Source organism: Strix uralensis, chromosome 5 (assembly GCF_047716275.1).
Source record: "Strix uralensis isolate ZFMK-TIS-50842 chromosome 5, bStrUra1, whole genome shotgun sequence".
Lineage (NCBI taxonomy): Eukaryota > Metazoa > Chordata > Aves > Strigiformes > Strigidae > Strix > Strix uralensis.
In genome coordinates, this window is record NC_133976.1 from 46,729,833 (window position 1) to 46,751,626 (window position 21,794).

General features: G+C 37.2%; 1 protein-coding gene across 3 annotated transcripts in view; it reads left to right on the forward strand.

The window, feature by feature from the left end:
• The window catches only part of TMTC2 (transmembrane O-mannosyltransferase targeting cadherins 2), a 277,357-nt gene extending 257,466 nt beyond the window's left edge, over positions 1-19,891 (forward strand). For 2 of the 3 annotated variants that reach the window (XM_074870689.1, XM_074870692.1), the window contains one exon: positions 16,931-19,891. In XM_074870689.1, the coding sequence (XP_074726790.1) occupies positions 16,931-17,110 (180 nt within the window). In that variant the 3' untranslated portion in view covers positions 17,111-19,891. The remainder of the gene's footprint in view (positions 1-16,930) is intronic. The other variant, XM_074870690.1, reaches the window with a different exon arrangement.
• Positions 19,892-21,794: the final 1,903 nt, after the last annotated feature.

Below are 21,794 nucleotides of genomic sequence, written 5' to 3' on the forward strand. Positions count from 1 at the left end.
GTGAGGGAGATGGCTTTAGGGCATTTTGCCAGCTCTGTTAAGGGCATGTCCTGTTATTGCAATGGAGAATTTTCATAAAACTTCTAAGAGCTCCTGCTGTGTCAGTTCTGCTGCTGATGGCAGCAATGGATGGGTTAACAGTGATTCTTAAATTGTCTGCAGCTCATCCCCAGTTGACAAAAAACTGGCACTGTTTCATGCCTCTCTGGATCCAGTGTCATCCTCAGACTGCTCCAGGGACACTGCAGATCCCTCGCCAGTGATGAATCTATTGCTCCTGCAACTCTTTTGAGCAGGTCTGCCTAGTCCCTGTTATCCAAACCCAACTGGAGTGTCTTGCTCTCATACTCTTGGTTTCTGGAGCATAGTACAGATAAAGCTGACATAGTCCTCTAGAGAAACAGTACATATATGATTTTTTACACCATGTATTATTGCCAGTAAACCATCACACTTCCCAGTTGAGAATCCTTGTTTTAAAATGTTCTTCTGTCTGTTTACTTGTTTCTTCAAAGTAATGAACAGATGGCAATCTTTTATCTTTATGTATTGATGCCACAGAATGACTACAGAGCTGTATTTTTAGATAGTTAGCGTGCATGAGATTCATCTCAGTTGTCTTCCATTACTTCTGTTTGCCTTTACAGAAAATAGAAACATGGGGCAGGTGGAGCTTCTGCTGATTGCCTGCCTGCCCTCCAAGCTGCTTCCAGCTTCTCCTGACCTGTGTCAGGGCTGCACAGCTTCCCACTACCAGCACGAGCTGCTGGTAAGCCTTGCATTGTTTAAGGCTTCCTCTCAAGTGTGCCAAACTTTCTGCCTCAATGATATGAATGGCTGTGGATTCCTTCCAGCCCAGCAGCACTCTTGCCCTCCTGAAAATACTTCCTTTCTTTTTTTGTGGTGAAGGTGGGAGGAATAAGAAAACTTCCCAGGATCCAGTTCTTCCTCTTTTCCTGCTCTGTTGCTTCCTAAAGACTGAACCAATCGTTGTAGGGCATGCAGGACTTTAGGGACTAAAATGGGTACAGTGGCTTCACAGAATCACAGAATCATCTAGGTTAGAAAAGACCTTGAAGATCACCTCGTCCAATCACTAACCTAACACTGACCGTTCTCAACTACACCATATCCCTCAGCGCTATGTCAACTGACTCTTAAACACCTCCAGGGATGGGGACTCCACCACTGCCCTGGGCAGCCCATTCCAACGCCTAACAACCCGTTCTGTAAAGAAATGCCTCCTAATATCCAGTCTAAACCTTCCCTGGTGCAACTTGAGGCCATTACCTCTTGTCCTATCACTTGTTACTTCGTTAAAGAGACTCATCCCCATCTCTCTGCAACCTCCTTTCAGGTAGCTGTAGAGGGCGATGAGGTCTCCCCTCAGCCTCCTCTTCTCCAGACTAAACAACCCCAGTTCCCTCAGCCGCTCCTCGTACGACATGTGCTCCAGACCCTTCACCAGCTTCGTTGCCCTTCTCTGGACACGCTCGAGTAATTCAATGTCCTTTCTGTAGTGAGGGGCCCAAAACTGAACACAGGAATCGAGGTGCGGCCTCACCAGTGCCGAGTACAGGGGTAAGATCACTTCCCTGTCCCTGCTGGCCACGCTATTTCTGATGCAAGCCAGGATACCATTGGGCTTCTTGGCCACCTGGGCACACTGCTGGCTCCTGTTCAGCCGGCTGTCAATCAACACCCCCAGGTCCCTCTCTGACTGGCAGCTCTCCAGCCACTCCTCCCCAAGCCTGTAGCGCTGCTGGGGGTTGTTGTGGCTGAAGTGCAGCACCCGGCATTTGGCCTCATTGAAACTCATACAGTTGGCCTGAGCCCATTGCTCCAGCCTGTCCAGATCTCTCTGCAGACCCTCCCTACCCTCGAGCAGATCAACACTCCCACCCAACTTGGTGTCATCTGCAAACTTACTGAGGGTGCACTCGATCCCCTCATCTAGATCATCAATAAAGATGTTAAACAGGAGTGGCCCCAAAACCGAGCCCTGGGGGACACCACTCGTGACTGGCCGCCAACTGGATTTAACTTCGTTCACCACAACTCTCTGGGCCCGGCCATCCAGCCAGTTTTTTACCCAGCAAAGCGTGTGCCCATCCAAGCCACGAGCAGCCAGTTTCGCCAGGAGAATGCTGTGGGAAACGGTGTCAAATGCCTTACTGAAGTCAAGGTAGACAACATCCACAGCCTTTCCCTTATCTAATAATTATGTCGCCCTGTCATAGAAGGAGATCAGGTTTGTCAGTCAGGACCTGCCTTTCATAAACCCATGCTGACTGGGCCTGATCATCTGGTTGTCCCGCATGTGTTGTATGATGGTACTCAGGATGAGCTGTTCCATCAGCTTCCCGGGCACCGAAGTCAAGCTGACAGGCCTGTAATTTCCTGGATCATCCTTCCGACCCTTCTTATAGATGGGCATCACATTGGCCAATTTCCAATCTGTCGGGACCTCCCCGGTCAGCCAGGACTGCTGGTAAATGATGGAAAGCAGCTTGGCGAGCACCCCAGCCAGCTCCTTCAGCACCCTCGGGTGTATCTCATCTGGTCCCATAGACTTGTGTATGTCTATGTGATGCAGTAGGTCACTGACTATCTCCTCCTGGATTGTGGGGTGGTCGTTCTCCCAGTCTCTGTCTTCTGGCTGAGGAGGCTGGATTCCCTCAGTACAACTAGTCTTATTATTAAAGACTGAGGCAAAGAAGGCATTAAGCACCTCAGCCTTTTCCTTGTCTCTAGTTACCATGTTTCCTCCTGCGTCTAGCAGGGGATGGAGACTCTCCCTGGTCTTTCTTTTGCTGTTGACATACTTATAGAAACATTTCTTGTTGTCCTTGATTCCTGAAGCCAGCTTCCTAATGAGAAGATAGGCATGACTGATGTGAACTTTAATTCCAGATGGCATGCTTCTCATAGTTTGATTTCAGACAGATACAGGGGTGGGAGGCTTATCATGGATTAGCTCCACTGGGAGAGGAGATAGTGGAACAACGTTAGGGAAAAGAGGACACTACTCTCTGATCTCAAAAGGATGAGAGTGCACTTCCTTGGTTACTGTAATTTGGGTAGACTTTCCCCACTGACAGGCAATAAAGGACTCACTCTGAGAGTTGATATCAGAATAGCTGTGACATTTTTCAGCCTGCATAGAAGAAGGCTGACCTAACTTAAAGGTTGTGCAGAATGGAGGAATACAAGAAAATTAATATTAACTGAATGCAAGCTGCCCTTCATTTCAGGTAGAAAATCTCTTCAGTGTTTGCACACAAATAGCAACACTTCTGCATGTAAAGGGTTTATCCATACATGAACTCTCTCTGCCCTCTCCTGCACTGGAAAGCTTTTTAAATCTAATTTTGACCTCCAGCTCAGTTTTCTTTTATTGTTGTTGTTGTTGTTGCTTCACCCCTTCCAGGTCCTTATACTCAGTTCATCCTTCTTGTCTGGGTCTAAGTGCAAGGCAGATATATTATCTCTGTCCTGCTATTTGGGGAAAACTATGTTTATTCTTTTGGACAAAAAATTATCTTTCTTTATTTGTAATTACATTTGTTCATGGTCCTCCTAAATATTTTAAAGATACATTTAGGTTTTTTGTTGTGCACAGTTGTCAGCTTCAAGACAGGCTTGTGTACAGGCTGTTGTTCTGAATCTTAAAGCATTCCTACTACAGCAGAGATTAGTGCCTCCCCCCGTTAAAAATAACAACAGGCAAAACAAACAAAAACTCCCATGTAGCATTTCCTATCCCTATGATCTCCATCAGGGGACAAAGAAAGAACACAGGCTATTGGAATGGGAGTATTTACCTGTAATACTGAAGCACAATAGCAGGATGAGTTGTACAATTTGAAAAACAATTTACTCAGCTGTTGAAAACACTGAATTTCCTTTGGGAAATTCATGAGAATAGTTTATAGCCTCACCCCAGAAAACTCTATGTGTGTTTTCTCATGCATTGTAGCAGTTCTGTGAAAGCAAAGATTTAACATGCTTTTGGGTGATTATGGAGTACTTAAATCAGGTTCTCGTTATTGTGATCCATCTTCTTGTAAGATGCATGGGAGAAAGCCGGAAATCATGTCACTGCAGTTCTCAGCTTCACTTTTGTGAGAGTTAGATTATGGGGAGTTCGTTTGTACTCTTCTGATTATACAAGCAGTTAAATATGCAAATAACTGAGATCGATTGGCTCACTTAGTGTAATTTCTAAGTTTTGGAATTGATTTAAAATGCCTTTAAGTTGCTGTTTATTTCCTGTCTAGAATAATTTGTTGTACATTGATATCCTGATCAATACATAAGTATTTTGTCTGTGCAAGTTTTAAATGACTGAAATGAGAAAACATTTGAGTTTCTTCTGCTTGCATAGATATTGCATTGCAGTAACACCATTGACTTGTTTAGAATTTCTTCTGTTTCTCCTGCACGTGAGAGGTAAATTGGGCTGTGGAGTTTCTGATTTCTTCAAGTGAAGTTATGCAAGCAGCTATGAACTCTTCTTAATGTAAAGTTTTTAAAACATTAAGCTGCATACCCAGAAACACTCTGCGAAGTAAACCAGAAACTCATCATCATGGTGATTTGGAGTGCTTTTTGTTTCATTTTTAGCTATGAAAATGTTTGCAGATTTCCCATAAATATTAGTTTTTCTACAGTTTAATTATTGGCATAATATATTTTCTCAGTCATTCTTCTTTGTGAACTGTAAAATGTATAGACATGCTTTTCTTTAATGCAGGAAACAAATGGTGGAAATAAGCAACTATATACCAACTCCTCTTTTCTAATTTAATTAACATTTAGGTCTTCATTAAATCATCAAGTACTCTTACTAAGAACTGTTGAAACAGTAAAATTGTGCTTAACATGTATTTTGAGAGAAAGAAACTCTCTGATAATTCATGTGCTATTCACTTAGGACATAGGTCATATAAGGTTTTCAGTATGGTTGGTGGCAATCCCTTGTGCTGCTTACAGCTGCTAATAAAGTCTTTTCTTCACAAAAAAATACCCCAGAGTATTTTAGTTTACGCACCCATTTTCCCTTATAGGCTCTGTTGCCCACAGTGTTCAAAATGTTTATGTGACTGACTCTCCAAAAAGTAAAAGACTATGTTTTCACAAAAATTGTGCTTATTTAGTATTAGTTCAGTGATGTTCCTAAGAAGTTAATCACTCAAGTATAGGTTCTGTGTTTTTTTCCAGGCACCTACCTAGACAGAGAACACTGTTATTCTGGTCCATCAGATGGTTGTAATTCTCAATGCATAGGTCATAAACTTTCCAAAGAGAAGAAATTTTCATACCAAATAACACATGAGCTATTTTATTGTCAAGACCTTAATTAAGAAATTTTGTAGAACCGCACCTTAGTTAACTTGAATGGAAATCTTACTGTCCTTACATTTCTTTTTCTGTTTTCTATATGCATTTTCATTATGCAAATCTGAGTCTTCATCTGGTATATAAATATGTTCAGTCCACCATCAAAATTATGTGACGAAAAAAGGATGTGAGGTCAACCAATCCTGTCTCTTAGAGTACAGATTGGTTTCATGTAGCTTTTTTCTTCCACATTTTAGTAGACAGCTTTTTTTTCTATGATTACTTTTCAGTATGAAAAGAATATGCAACAGTTGTGCTTGTACTCAATTATTATGTTCATTTACTGAAAATTAAAAAAAAAAGGTTTGCAAAACTAATAGGACGTCACAGCCTAGATTTGTACTATTGATTTAAATAAAAGGAATCATCGTACTTTGAGATGATGGGAAGTAGTAGTTTGTAAAGATACAGTCTCTTTGCTGAAATTGTGGAAATGAAGATGATGTATCATGGATAGACTTGTGCACTTGATTGCGATTCACAGTCTGATAGTAATATGGCAGGGGGTACTATGCTGCCTGCATCAGTTCCTGGGGAGAGCAAAATTGGCTTTGCCTTGTAAATGTAGCCCTCAGTGTCAATCAAAAATAAAGTGCCATGAAATATAGAACTCACAGCAGTAGATTAGCATTTCAGAAATTAAACCATCTGCTTGAACACAATTAAAAGAGAATCCAACAAGGTTTTTCCTGATAGAGTATTCTAGTGCTGATTCTGGAAACAGTGCAATTTATTATGCAGTCAGAACTGATAAGGAATTGTTTTTAATGCTCGTTAAATAAACCCAGCAACAACAGTACATTCTCAGTAGGATGTTTTGCAATAACTAACTTCCTAATTTTCTTCCTAATCTATAGTTCTGATGTATTTCTCATTCTATGAATGATTTTTAGTTGTGGGTTGGCGTATCCTATTAGATTTTTTTTTTCCCCATGAATTTTAGAGAACTTACATTTCTGTTTCACAAGATGGTTTTGATGCAACTGGTAGTCTCCCACACCCTCCCATACCTCCAGGTGTATCTAGGTGATAGTATAGAGGAAAAACGCCCTACATACAGGGAGGCTGTTTCTGTTCTGAGATCTGCCTGGGAAGAACTGTATGTTTCCAGACTGCTAGGAAGGGGATGCATGACAGGTGTCTGGCTGAAGTAATTTTCTTGGAATTTGTCTTTAAGAGTAACTTCATACCAGTTTGAATGTATTTTTCCCTGAGAAAGTTACAGTCTAGAGATCAGATGTCTGCTAATGAGAGGATGCAGTGAGGAGGAAATGGATAGCTTCTCATTTCCCCCAAAGAACAGTCCGTTTTTGTTGAGGCATTCTGAACCACTGTATATTGGTCAGCTCTGCATATTGCATTTACATGATTCTGTTAGTTTTAGTGGAAAGCAAATATACATTCAGGTGTACCTATCCTTTTGAAACATGTTTTCCATATAATGAAGAGCTCTGTTACTAAACTGAGGAAGTTTCACTAATTCTTCAGGTGCTCTAGTAAAGATGGTCTTCCTGTAACAGTAAGTAACTTTAATCTGACATTATGGTTTGTAACAGTGCCAGTTGCCTCAGCATCTGGCTGCCTCAAACTCACTGAGAACAATCACAGCGTGAAAGAAAATAGAAATCTTTTCCAATATAACAACAACAGTAAAAATGAAAATCCACAATAAAACCCTAAATTAAATTCCGTATGAAAGTTTGCTGTATGTCTGTTAGATTCCATGGAGTAAATGACTGATACATTTATGATGGAGTTATTTAGTGGAGTTTTATTTTAACTCAGTAGTTCCACCTAATTTCTTCACATTCTGACTGCATTTAAATACACTTTAAATTATCAGACTTACTTTTAATCATTTTTGAAAAATCAATACATGATCCTTCGTTAATTCTGTTTGAAAAATTCTGTTCTGATGGCTGCATTGATGGAGTTTTTTGCTGCTTAGTTCACAAATTGGATGTTCTACCCATAATAGAGGAAGAAGATGCTTTCTGAACAGAGATTGTAGAAATTGCACAGTAGGCAAACCTTTTGATTTTGGGGGAAGAACGAGCTTTAACAAAAAGATTGCTGGTAGGTGGGACTCAAAGTTAATTTCTCTAGGATCCTGTGGTGTTCATATAGAATGGGTGGTTATGTATAGTGAAAATATATAATGAGAAGGCAAATTACCCTGAGCCATTGACTACAGAACAGCATAGAAATTCTAGTGGCCCTGGATTATAGTTTGCCTCAGTCATGGAAGGCTTTTTCTGGGGCAGTTTGGAGGAAGCATCTGGTTTCACTGAGTAATTTTTGACATTGAATTTCAGAGGCGGGAATTGAACTTTGATTTCTTGGTTCTAGTCCTGCAAATATTAGTTGTCTTCTTGTTCCTTTGGAAATAATTAATTAAAACTTGTCAAAAAGGAAAATATTCACAGTGTTGCTTTGTGTATTCATCTCTTAAAAATGTAGTTTGAAGAATACGGAAAGCTTCTGCTCAATAAACAGCAATTATTGGCATATGCAGTATCAAGTGCAACCTTTCAGAGTAGGATGTGTAGATCTACCACTGAACATGTCTTGCTGTTATTGATATTAATTACTTACAAAGCACTGTAAACATATTTGTCACTGATCAGGTGTGGTAAATAAGGCTGCCCTAGAAGAGTCACAACCTTATAAAAGCCTAGTGAGCAATTAGTGCCCAGTCATCTTACTATTAATGATCAAAAGACCAAATTTTAGAAGCTACAGCCTTAAAATCTTTTAAGCTACAAGAATCAAAATTAAGTCCTTACGCTTACTCTGGAAGTGAATAACTTTAATATGTACTGTAGATTTAATTGCTAAATACTGTATAGGGAAAAAGTAAGGGATAAATTCTTATGAATTACATGAAGCACTGTAATTCAGCAGTTTCCAAAAGACCAATAGTATGTGCTTCTTTTCTCAGCTACTCTCATAATCCTGTGGGTAAAACCAAAGTCAGGACAGTGTGGGCGTAACATTTTTGCACTACGCAACAAGCGTGGAAGTGATAGGAGCCAGATGAAAAAGGAAAAGAAAAAAATTATTTATATGCAAATACTTAATGTTTTCCATGCAGAAATTCCAGAAAATAAAGTATTATGAACAAGATTTTTTCAAGCGTTTTTGGTTGTGTCTACTCTGTAACAAAAATGTAGCTCCTTGAACGATACATACTGAAGAGATTTGTTATTTGTATACTAAATTATGGAGTTAGTTTTCATTTGCAAAATTGCCTTAGTAACATTTCCACATGCTGAAGTTGCAATTTTTGACCAATTTGAAGATACCTTCAGATACAAGTGGTAAACCATGTTATTATGGAAACAGTATCACTTCATGTGATAGACATCAGTTGTACGTTCCTGCCAGTGAAATTATTACCAATAGAGGAATAATGATTGATTCTGTTGTCTAGGGAAAGTTAGCCAGAAGAAATAGTGTCATTAGAGGGGTGGAATGAAAGCTAAAATTAATCCTAAAACATCCTACACTGTCTCATAATCTCCTAGTGTTTTCTTTTTTCCTGTTTCTGTATTGCTCTAACATCACACTTTTTCTGTGGTCTGGCTTATTAGTGATTGTGCTTGATATTAGCCTTGAACAAATTACAAGATTCTTATTCTTTGTGCTCAGAACAAGGATGTCAAGTTGCCTAATGGTTTACACAATGTGCCTGAAAGCTATACCTTATAACTGCAAATACCTAAATAGTTTTGGAAAACATACAGCAATATCAATATTAATCTAGTTCTCAAGCATTTAATTCAGCTTTGACTACCTTTGTCAGCCAAAGGTGAAAAGCCTTGTTTGACACTTAACATTCCTCTAAACATCTTGAGTCAAAATACTGGAAATTTTGTGATTTTGAGATTCCTAATTAAAACTTCACTAAACTTTCAAGGCCAGAAATGAGCTCTTTTTCTTTCTAAAATTTCAGTAGTTGGCTATTCTACTAAAAAATTGAAGCTCTAATGCAGTACTTGATATGTCTGTGACCAGCATCTTGACTAGCATCTATACAACCTTCTCAGGGTACTGATGTATTTGGTCAGTATTTGGGTGCAACCAGATAGATGATGCATTCATTCTCAGCAGGAATTTTTATTTTCCAATGACATTTTATTTGATGGAAAATAAGAACTTTTTAAATACTAGTAGCATATACTGTGAGTATAATTGTGATCATAATCTCAGATGATCTGTAAATTAGTTTTCTCTGAAGATTAGCCAGTTCTGATTGTGTTTATATGGACTGCTAATCTAATCAGACCTGCATGTGTGCTGCTGGGTGAAGTAAGAGTATATAATTTCTCTTTTAAGACTTTACATTTCTTTTACATTGAAAGTGGGGTTTATTTTCAGGCAGTAACACAAAACCTTTTATTTTTCTGGTTTCCAAGGTTTAGAAAGAAAGTACATGCAAAAATACATTTACTCGCAGATTGAATTTAATTTTAAAAAACTCTTAGCTTTTCTTAATAGGACAAAACTCTGTTACTGAAAGGTATTTGTCAGTATGGTAGTACAGATGACATTTCTATTCAGCAAGTTTCTCATTTGGTGGGAGTACAGACTTCCTACTTAGCACACAGTGTACTTGTGTTAGATAAGGTAAAGAAGTTGTTAAATGTTTTATAGCATAATCGTAGCTATGTATTAAAATTATCAAATTTCAGACATTAGAACACAGTTGGATTTCTGTAAACAAAAATTAAGTAATTTGAAGATTTTTTTAATGAAATCCTAAAGTGCTAGGAAAATTGGATATGTCTATCATATCCTATACTGATGACAACATTTGAGTTGGAAAGCTAAGAAGTTTAATTAGAAACACTTTGAGGCCTGGAAAATGGTTTGGGTTTTTTTTTTAATATAACCATAATATTAAATACTCGTAACGTATGTTCCTGTTTAGCTTTTATTATGGTAATACAAGTATGTTATCTAAAAATGTCCATCACGGTTTTTATATAAACTGAGAGTGATTACTAGAAAGTTTTTTAAGCATAAATCAAAGCAGTTCATGCATGGTCATTGGGGAAAAAATATAAATACACAGAAATTACAAATATAAGTACATTTTTGTGGGACTTTTCAGCTGTTGTTATGATCTGCAACCCTTACCAGTTGTAACACATGCTTTTGTTAACTTGCTGATATATAAAACGGTTTACTCTGAATTTATATAAAGACCAATGGTAAGTAGCTTTTTAGCAGCAAGATGTAACATATATATATATGCACTTGTTTGGGTTTGGATAACTATGTTTTTAAAATTCTGATCAGTCTCTGAAGGTTAAGATGAAAAAGATGTTGAGGAAAAAAATCTCTGCTGGCTGGATAACATTGATGCTAAAATGTCCCCTATTGATGTGTTAATTTGTGAAACAAAGTAGACTGCTTGATGCTTCCTTCCCATGCCAAATGTAGATCTCTTTCCTGACTCACAGCTCTGGGTTTCCTTAATGATGCTGATGTCTGAATTACAAGAAAACTGAGTAATTTCATGGTATGCTTGTAAATGAAAACTCTCACGTCTGCCACCCATAAATATAAAAAAAAGTTAAAAACCCCTTCCTTCACTTTTTAATTTCTGTTCTTAAATGTACATATCCTGCAGTTTGCAGTTTTAGGCAGGATAGTCTCCAGTGTTTGAAAGCACACAAGATTAGATGCATACAAACAATTTACATGTATATTCTCCTTTCACCAGGCAGGTTAAAGTGTCATCTGCTTTGAATGTCCAGATGAGAGTGTCCAAATGTAAAATAATAAAAATGTAAATAATAAAAAAATTTTTTTAAAAGTACATGATCTAACATTTCTGTAGTATCATCAGTTGTTAAGGTGACCAGGTATTATCTTATGCTGTTCTTCTGCCTTATTAACCTTATTATATATTAACTTGATGTATTACCCTAACCTGAGACTATTACATAAATAGTATTCAACGGAAGCTATTTTTTTCCTATCTGCTTTATTTTTTATGTGTTTTCTTTTTTGATGTCCTTTTTTTCTGGAGGGTGTTTATCTTCCTGGGAGATCAACAATTTGTTAGTTTGAGAGCATTAAATGAAGACTTTCTGTTTAATGAGATATTAGTAAATAATAACTAAGGTTGTTCTCTATCAGCATTAGCAACGTAGTACTCTTAAAGATCATGACTGAATCCAAGGATCCACTCCCCTCTAGAACCTAGGCTTGTTAGTTAGATTTATACAGCTATGTATGTTAGTCAATCTTAAAGTAATTAGATTGGGACACAGGCTCCCTTTGCAGCAGAGACATTTAGGTCTGACTAATACAACCATGGAAACTGTGCTCTTTGCAATGTTTATTCAAATTAGTACTTTCAGGGAGAATGTTTTTTTTTCTCCATTTCCCCTCTTCACTATTTAAGCTTAAAGCTGTTGTCGACACAAAAGCATACTTACTGAAATTGTTCATGAGCAGACTTGCAATTTAAATAATGTTATAGATGAAGAGTTGTAGAGCATTCTTCCATTTTAAGAGTTTGCAAAGATGCTGATTTTTTTTGTTTTCCAGCAGAACTGAATGCTTTGCTGTCTAGGTTGATGACATAGGAAATCCCTCTCAGCTCTGAATTTTATGCTTTTTTATTCTCTCTGATCCATATTTTGCCATAGATCCTGTCATCTTGTTCCAAAATGCTTTTTGCACCAAATAATCTGTTCCTAGACAATTCACTCCTGTCATCTTAGCCAACTTACTGGAGATCAGTGTCTTAGTTGTGATTCATGCGCTGTTTGGAACAAAATACCAGACATATCATATGCAAACTGAGGTTCTTAAGAAACCTTATAGCATAGAGAACCAGGTAGAAACATGAGACTCTGGAAGGAATAACTGGCACTCGACTTATCTGGCAACACTAAGTAACTGCTATAAAAAAGTCTACTTCAGAGTATCACTGCTGAATTTACAGTGTTGCCAATGTACTGCATTGGAGAATAAGATCCAGTTGGCAGCAACCATCTAGCTGCATGTCCCTCCCCTGCCTCTCCTTCTACCTTCTCCATCCACCCCCATGCTTTAAAGAAGTATGCTTACATCTTGGAGCAACTCCTAGGTCATGGTTTTACTTAAAAGTTGTGAGGTCGGTCAAAAACAATCACCACCCCTGAAATGATTCTGTTGTCCACAGTTATCTTTAGCAATAAAAAAGGAGCTGTTGACATTTTGATTGCTTCAGAAAATACTATGCTGTGCTGCAGCAATAACACCAGTAATAAAAGTTCAAGTGAAGATTCTTGCCATCACTGTAGGAAGATAAAGGCATGACAGCGTATTATCCCATGGTCACTGATAAGACGAAGCTTTGCTTTTGCACTTAGTGAGCCATTCTACAACTAATACTCTGCTGCTTCACTACTCAGTCATTGTATCTCCTATGTATCTTCAGTTATCGAAGAGAAAGATCTGAATTCTTCACCCATATTTAACTAGGAGTGCTGGGATGAAATATTCACATGTGAATAACATTTTGTGTCCTTTAAGTATGGACTTTACTCAACAGGAACCCGTAAAAAACAAGTGTCCTTAATTGCAGTGTATTAAAACAAAACACTTAGCCTCTGTGTTTCTGGTGAGTTGGCCATGCTGATTACAGTGTTCATTAAACAGTCCTGGGCTTGTTTTGAAACATCTACAAGGTCACACACTGTAGTAATTCATTAAGAGCAAGATGAATACTGGCAACATCTTTTCAGTGACCTTTTAAAATGTGCGAAGTAGCTTGCACTTGTGATTCTTATATTCTTATTCCTTATAAGTACCCTAGCAGCAACAAAATGTGCTTTCATCTCAGAATCTGCTGCCCTGGCCTCTGTGGTGTTGACCAGAGTAGGTCATCTGTAAGCAGAGCTTTGAGGAAAACAATTTCAGATTTCATTACTTGTATTTGGGCTGTTGTTTGTTCATACTTGTCTGCCATGCGGGAGGTGTTTTGGAGCTAGTCTAAGTGTTTGTGTATTTGTTTCTCTCTCCATAACTTCTTAGGCGTATATAGGCGTAAACTTGTCTTTTTCTGTTTGGGACTGTTCTTCTGATATGGCATTTGCTATATGTGGAGCCAGAGACGATGAACAAGGAATCAGTTCATCTTCTGTGTCATTAAGATTCATTCTGTTTGTTGGTCCTATACTCGTTACATTAGTGTAATCCTGAACTACTATAGTTCTCTGATTTTAGAGAGGACTTTAATTTACATTAAAATTTTTGCATGCCCCAAGGTTCTCTTTTTATTTTGGTAGTATAGAGAAAGTTGGAAAGAATTGTCATCAATGTAAACTAAAAACACCTCAGGCAACTAAATGCATGGCTTTTGCTATTTTGTTATTCATTAACTACTCTGTTATTCCTCTCCCCTCCTCCCCATGAGCACCTCCCCTCCCCCAAAAACCCACTAAGGAAACAAGCACACCACGATAAAAATGCTAATAAAGAGAATAATTCTCAATAGACCATGAAAGACAGCATTTATAACCCCGATAGAAATGCCAGTCAGCTTTTTTTGATGTAAAGCATCTGTCTCCAAAAGGAAATGAAGGCAGGCCTGTTTCTCCTTTCAAGTCTCTGAAGTAGTAGGCGGTGTCATTTGTTATACAGTGCTACAAGTCCCATGTTATTGCACTGGTAGCTGCTGACTGCCTTTGTTAACGTACTGAAAAGTTTTATCAGCTGTCTTTAATAAAAGACAATATATGTGAAGAAAAACTATAGCAAATGTCTGTTGATCTCTTGTCCTCAGACCATCATTTATAGTTGTCAGAGAGCTATGGCACTGATGTATAATCTTGAAGTCACCCAAAATTCCTGTGACTGTTACAATAAACCATAGGTATTGGGGTGGCTGGTACCCTAGAAAGTTAGGGAGCAGTCTTTCTGAAATCCTATGCACTTCCTCATTTGAAATATGAAGGAGTTGGAATGAACGTTCAGCACTACTTGAAATGAGTTATTAGTTCACATTTTCCATGGATACATTTGTTTAGAGCGTTAATGGCCTAAAATTTGTTTGGTCTCCAGGAAATCAGGAATGATGTGTAGAAGTTGGAAAATTTCAAGTTCAGTTAAAAGGCACGCGGTTTGTTCTTTTTCTAGATGTTTTTGTTGCTTGCTATAGTGAAATGATATATCAAATTAAAGACATGGCAGAAGTGTTTTCTTAGCTAGGCATATAGTCTTATGTATATGATGTTCTTTAGAGTACTTGATTAGTACCATACACATACCATATTTTCAGGGGGGTGTGAAGAAAATGAAGAAGATTTCTGGAAGCCATATGAGACAACTGTGTTGATTCCCACACAGTAAGTTTGTGGATGCTGTAGAATCAGCCCTGAGCACATTTTAACGTGTGTCTTATTTAATACGAGGTTTAAGGTTTTTTAATCCTTATCCATTGTCTAGATGCAAACATATGCACATAGTTATATTTCAAGTGAGAATACAGTTCTGTGTCAATAACTGTGCTCTTGAAAAAAGCTGTTTGATTCATAAACTCCCATTAGACAAATAAAGAGTGCAATTAGTCAGAATGGACCATCCTACTCACGATTTGAGAGAATTCTCTGAAACAATCTTGTCTAATAAATAAAATATGTGGATATTTAGATAGCCATCCATACACAGTGGAGCTGTTTTCTGATCATTCTTCACTTACATCACTTCAGTTAGCACCCAGAACATCTGTAATTAAGGAGTGTATTAATCCATTATAAACTAGTATGCAAGGCTGGCACTGCAAAGGTGGAGCGATGATAATGTGGTTGATGTGTTGTCCATAGCAAAGATTACATTTCAGGGACTTAATTTTCCTTCTCTGTACAGGATATGACTTAGGAGGAAATTTTGGATAGTATTTAACTGGAAAACTATAAAATCCATCTGAAGGGGTTTTTTTTGGTTTTGATTTTTAGTAGAACAAAGTAACTGGTTTAGGGGTGGTGGAAATAATCTGTCAGGTTAGAGCAAGAAAAAATAAATCTAAAAATATCATCTTCAGATTCCACTGCATTAGCATTATGATGTTTACAATAGGGAGGGCTGAACTCGTTTTGTTTTGCTTAATTTTGAAACTCTGGAAGCCAGTTGCTGTGAAAATTTGATGTTCATGAGGTTTTGTGGTGCATGTGTTAATAGGTGAGAAGAAGCAGGAAGAAAGCTGAAAAAGTATGAAATATCTGTAGGATATGAAACTAGAGAATGTTCTGAACAACATTTCCACCACAAAATTTAGGTTTCGAACACAAGAATTATGGGGTGGGGTTTTTTTGAAGCTTGATTCAGAAGGATAAGAGTGTAATGACTTTAACTTGCTAGTGGAGAGGTTAGGAACATAAGTCTTCCTCATCCTGATGACTTTCTATTACCACATCAGTCTGGGAGACCAACTCTAGTGCATGTTTTATTGGCCTTCTACCTACCATATTTTCCTGAAGTTATTGTTACTGAAGGGCTTCTAAAGCATACCAACACCCCCACACAGTAGACTGAAGCTCAGTTTCCATGTGTATTCACATTCTGAGTATTGCATTTTGATCAGAACACTGGTGAGTGGTGTCTTGAAACATTTATCCTCTGAGGCAAAACTATGTGACTTTGAAAGTGAGTGTTTCTGAAGCTCATTGGAAATGAGAGTGACTTGAGGGAGAGAACCATAGTGAACTTCATGTAGTATTTTTTCCCCTTTTTTTTTGAAATACAAGGTACTGGTTTGCCAGATGCCTTTACTGTGCTCTCACTATCATGTGAATAGCTTAGGTATTTGCAAAAAAGGTAGGTTAGACTGTTCAGCTTCATAAATCTGCTTTTCTGCCCTAGTACTATTTGTTAACTCCAGTAACCAGGTATGTTTAATTATCATGAACAACCTATTATTTCATAATGGAAAAATTGTTAGCAACATAAGAAGCATTTTAATGGATTTGTTATGAAATTTTCACATCTTTGTTATTAAAATAGCATGTGTTTCCACAGCCTGATTCTAAATGGATATACTAGGACCCCTGAACATCCTTAGAATCTGAGAACAGATTGTATTTTCTACTCGTTATAATTAAGACAGAGAGAAAAAAGGGATGAGTTCCAATGTGTTAACTATTCCCAACGATTATAAACTCTTTATTGGCAATGGGTTGAATTAAAATTAAATTCCTGTCTTTAATCCACTCTTGGATTATTTCAATTTTCTCTTGGAAGCTGTGCTATGCCGGCGTTACCACATGTAAAGCTTTATGAGTTCTGTGTTTTCTCATTAAAGGGAGAAGTCTATGTCTGTAGACACCAAAGCTTGCCCTGTTTAAAGCACAAAGTATACAGCAGCTGTTCAGAAACTTCTTCTTGTTATCTCTATTTGCTTAAATTGCTAAATTGCTTCCATGAAAAGTCTGCAAACATAAGGGAATAATTTAAGTGGAAGAAGATTGTCTGAAAAGAAAAATTGAAAATATGCCTAATATTTCTCCTTCCCCTTTTTTTGTATCAGTATCCAGCTGCCCTGATGAATCTTGGAGCCATTCTCCATCTGAATGGTAAACTGAAAGAGGCTGAAGAAAACTACCTCCTTGCACTTCAACTTAAACCTGATGATGTCATCACTCAGTCCAATCTTCGCAAATTGTGGAATATCATGGAGAAACAAGGTCTGAAGACATCCAAAACATGATGATGAAAACTCTGAACTTTTTTTTCTTAAATTGATTAAAACCACAAACTAGAACTTCCACACAGTTGTCCAGTTGGAGAACTCATTGGACTTGACTGCAAGGATCAGAGGTCTTAATTGCTGCTAGGAGAAGCTATCCTGCCTTTTTGGCATAAATCTTTTTGCTAGATAAATAGAAAAAGGGAGACTTTGAGATACTCTTGAAGGACTTGTTACCCCACAAAAATATTTAGAACCATAGCACTTGAGAGAAGGTGTTTTGACATATTTGATAAATCATTGCAAATCCCATATCACTCACCTTTGGGTGGGTACTTGAAATGTATACTGTCGTAAAAATACTAAGAGAAAATTGTACAGTATACACTAAGCCATATGGGAGTAAAAGTGGTAATAGTAGGTTAAAGTATTTTGCTGATACTGTAACTCATTAAAATGTATACTAAATCCAGTGTGTTTGCAGTTTGTCTTAATGCTGCTGTATCTCACTTTAGGACCACTTGCCTACCAATTTCACAGCTTATATGGCCAATTTTTTTCAAATCTTGTCATTTGTGATTAGATGACATCATTCAAAATGTTTACTGAGAATATGCATATTATTTCAGCTTGTTAAGTTTTAGTGCAGTTTTCTTGAAATACACAGTCAAATGGCTGTGGGCTAGACAGAATGAGCAAGGAACTGCTCATATTCTACATCAGTACATAGTACATACTACATCAGATGTGTATGTAGAGTGGTAAAAAAAAAAATCCAGAGGTGTGATTTAGTAACAGAAACAAGACTGATGTTTGCCCTGATATCAGATGAGTGTGGTCAGACTGTCATCTTAAGAAAAAAAAAAAAGATATTATAGAACAATGTGTTTGATTCTTTTTACATTGCTGTCAGATAAGACCAGCTTTAAACTGGACTCTGCATACAATAATTTTGCAATAACTCAGCCAAGTGAGATTTGAAAATATTAGTGCTTGGATATGCTACAAATGAGACTTCATGAACAACTTGGAGAAAAGGGAATGTTATACATTGGTGAGGCTAGCAAACAACTAGCCTCAGGGAGGAACTGGATTAGGTCATGCTTAAAACAGTGTAGATCAAGAGAAATCTGTAGAGGTGGTTGCCAGTTACTTTTCACAGTGGTGGTGTTTTAAAAAATATTACCTATTCAGATTCTCACCAAATATTAGCATTCTGTTTGTATTCCAACGTGTGCTAGCAGCAGAGCTGTCAAATATCTAAATATGCTTTTGGTGAGGTTCAGTTTATTTCTGTTTCAGAATGATTTGGCCTAGTTGCTGTTTCAGTCTTCAGTTTTTAAATGTAAAAATAATTTATTTAAAATTACAGTGTGTTGAAGCTTTAGTAATTTTTTTTCCATTTGTTAACTGCTTTCTTTCTTTGAAATAAGTATTATTGCTTGTAAGAGGATTTACTGTTTCATTTAATGACCTGTTGATATCCGCTTCAGTGTTCTTTTCATAATGGTAGATATAATGTTAAAGTGGTAGAGCACCTTGAACTGAAGCTTCTTCAGGTTCTTCTTTTAAAAACTCTTTATTTACTGAGAAAGGGTTTGGGGTTTATTTTGCTTTTTAACTGTTGAGCACCATTCCAACAAAACTATAGAGCAGAATACTTTGCTGTATTTATTTATTTATTACTTGACTGCAGCAACGTTACCTGCCATTAACACAACAGTCTGTAAGTGTTGCTATTTCTTTTATTTGGTTTTCCTTGCTTTTTTTGTGCTTACTGTGTGTACCTAATGGGAAAGAGGACACGTGAGTTATACTCTACCTTGTTGGTCATTCTCTCCTTACATTTGGATTTTAAATCTGTATTGAAATAGATTGGGGAGTAGATGTTTCAAAGTCAGTATAGTAAAAAATTGTAGTAGTGTGTGTTTCCTTTTCTTTCCTCTTGTTCACTAAAATACCTTAAGTTGCTAAGTTTACAACTGGCCTACCAAAAGGGCCAGAGGGGCAAGATTGTTTGGTTTTGTGGAGTGTGTCAAGTTTTTCTCAAATAACGTTATGGCTGGAAAAGCAAAATTGAAGGGTCAAAAGTTGAATTTCTACTTCATCATTGAAACCAGTGTTAAAATACAATGGTAGCTTGAACTTACTCTCCTGCTTTACTGACTTTCTGGAAAAAAGTATAGAAATAAATTAGATAGTAACTGTAACTGAACTCAGCATAAAACTGTGGTATCCTGCAGCTTTATTTGCTCAACAGCCATCAAAATTTGATGGCTTCTTGGTCTTAACCATTTACTATATTATTTGTCTCCTTCAACTTGTATTCATTCTTGCTTAGTAATTTTTATTCATTGCACAAAAGGGGGAAAGGGGGAGCACCCTGTGATGCAGTGTTATGCTTGCATTGATAACTGTTTTTGTTTGTTTCTTTTTTTTAAAAAAAAAAAAAGAAAAGAAAGAAAAAAAAGGACTAGCGTAAATTTAACAAGAATGTCCCTGAATACATTTTTTTAATATAGGTCTGGGCTTGATAACTTTCGTCTTTTGGAATAAATTTAAAACATGTTTAAAATAGTCTCTCTGCTCAGGGATTTATGGTGGATTATTGCAGACAGTGCTAAAAAAAAAAAAAAAAGAGCACAAGACAAGTTTACTAAATTAAAATTTTATTTTTTGAAAAACTGTTATTTGTATAAATTATCAGATTTGTAGGCTTTCCTTTTTGTAGAAATAATTGTTTATGTGCCAGATAAGAGAATTTCAATTTTGTTTTCAATAATAAAGCATTGATAACTAATACACCGTGCATTCCTTTATCTGTTACTGTAACAACACTTTTTTAAAAATTATTCTGATTCAATGAGTTATATTGACTGTTTTACGTATGGAAGAACTAAATAGCATAAGTTGAGTATAACAGCTGGCTTTCTTCTATACTTTATTGCAATTATACTTCAGGTGATATTTTCAAAAAGGTTCTCTGGAAGCATTTTTTAGTATTTCTGCTCACTAAATCTAGCCAAAGGGGTATAGTAACTATTACACTTGATTGTTGTTTCTAAACCCTGTGGGAATAAAAGCTGATAAATAAGATATATTTATAAATTATTTTTATATTGACACACAAACATGATGTCAGTAAAAATGCTTCTAAAATGTATAATTGGCTACAAAAGCTGGAAAGACTTTGCTTACATACATAGTCATTTAGAGCCTGAGATCTCCTTTCGTGCTGCAATGTCACATGATCAGTTTCAAATCTGCTACGTTCCTGCACAGGAGATGTTATGAAGTGACATGGTTCTTTCACCTTTTGGTTTTCTTTTAATCTTCTGTGGACAGAGCCTTCTTAGCTCAGTGGACCTAACACTAATATTCTCGTACCTTCCTAGTTCTGTCGCATTCAGGTCCTATGCATTGATAGATTTGCTCTACAGTTGAAAAACATTGCTGGGCATGAGCAGAGCACTAGAGAGGCTTTGGGTCACCGACTTCCAAATTCAACTGTCATGCCTTATTTTTATCGAAGATCATGCCTTGCCTTCAGATGTGGTCATTCCTTGCCGAAGTAGGTTTTGATGAAATGGCAGATGATGAATATGGAGGCTGCAATGAATAATCTGATCTGTGTCACTCCTTTCTTAATGGAAATAGAGTCTAAACATGTGCTTGAACATGTTTAGACACTGAACACTGCTCTGGCATCCTATCCCTAAATCCTTCGCTGTGAGATCCTGTTCTGTCTGCCTTGTGCTGTGCTTCCGACATTTCTGTTCTTCCAAGCATCGCACTTTTCAGGCAGCAGATACCTGATACATGTCCATTTCCAATGGAGGCACACGGCAGCTCTGCAGTGGCTTTTCAGTCCTGCTGTCTTATACAGGCCCATCTGAACTTGCCCTCTGTAGCTGCACAGATGGCTGTATTGTTTCTGGGATTTCAGCTAGTATAAAGGTAAGGCACTAAATTATTCTGTATATCAGCTCATTTGGATCTGGCTTGGGACTCTCTATTGTAGGCATTCCCATAGCAGCTTTGCGTGACAGGCATGAGTGCAGGTAGTGTGTAAGAGACTTTGCCTCCAGTTCAAGTGTGAGACCACTCAGTGACAGCTGAATTACTGTGTTTATTTTACTGCATCCTTAAGGATTACAAAGGAGAGATTTTAGTGAGAGAATCTAGAGATTTAGGAATAAATTGTAGGAACTCTAAAGAGAATTCCATGTAACGACTTACCTTTTTGAAACTTCTATTTCTTTGAAATAAAATAGAGATGGCACTCAGTTGTTATATACACTCCCTCAGTCAGACTGACCCTGCAATTTGAAAAGTCCCTACCTTGCTTTGCATGGGTACTGAACATTTAATCTCTTGGAGATTCAGTAGTGTGACATTGGAAGAATGTGTTTAAAGAAGTACAATATATCAGATGTTATGCAGGGGGTGGGGAGGGAGGTGTCAGGGAGGAGATACAGACATTTTTATGGAAATGAGTAAGAATTTTAGAGGGACAGACTTTATTCCAACAACAAAGAAAGAACCCCCAAGGTCAAGTTATGCTAGGATAAGCTACAGGAAAGAATATGCATCAATAAATTAAAAAACAAACAAACAAACAAAACCAAAAAATCCCAAACAAAAACTAAAGCAATACAGACTTAAAAAAGTTCTAAGTTCTTTTGGTATAATAATAAATCAAAAC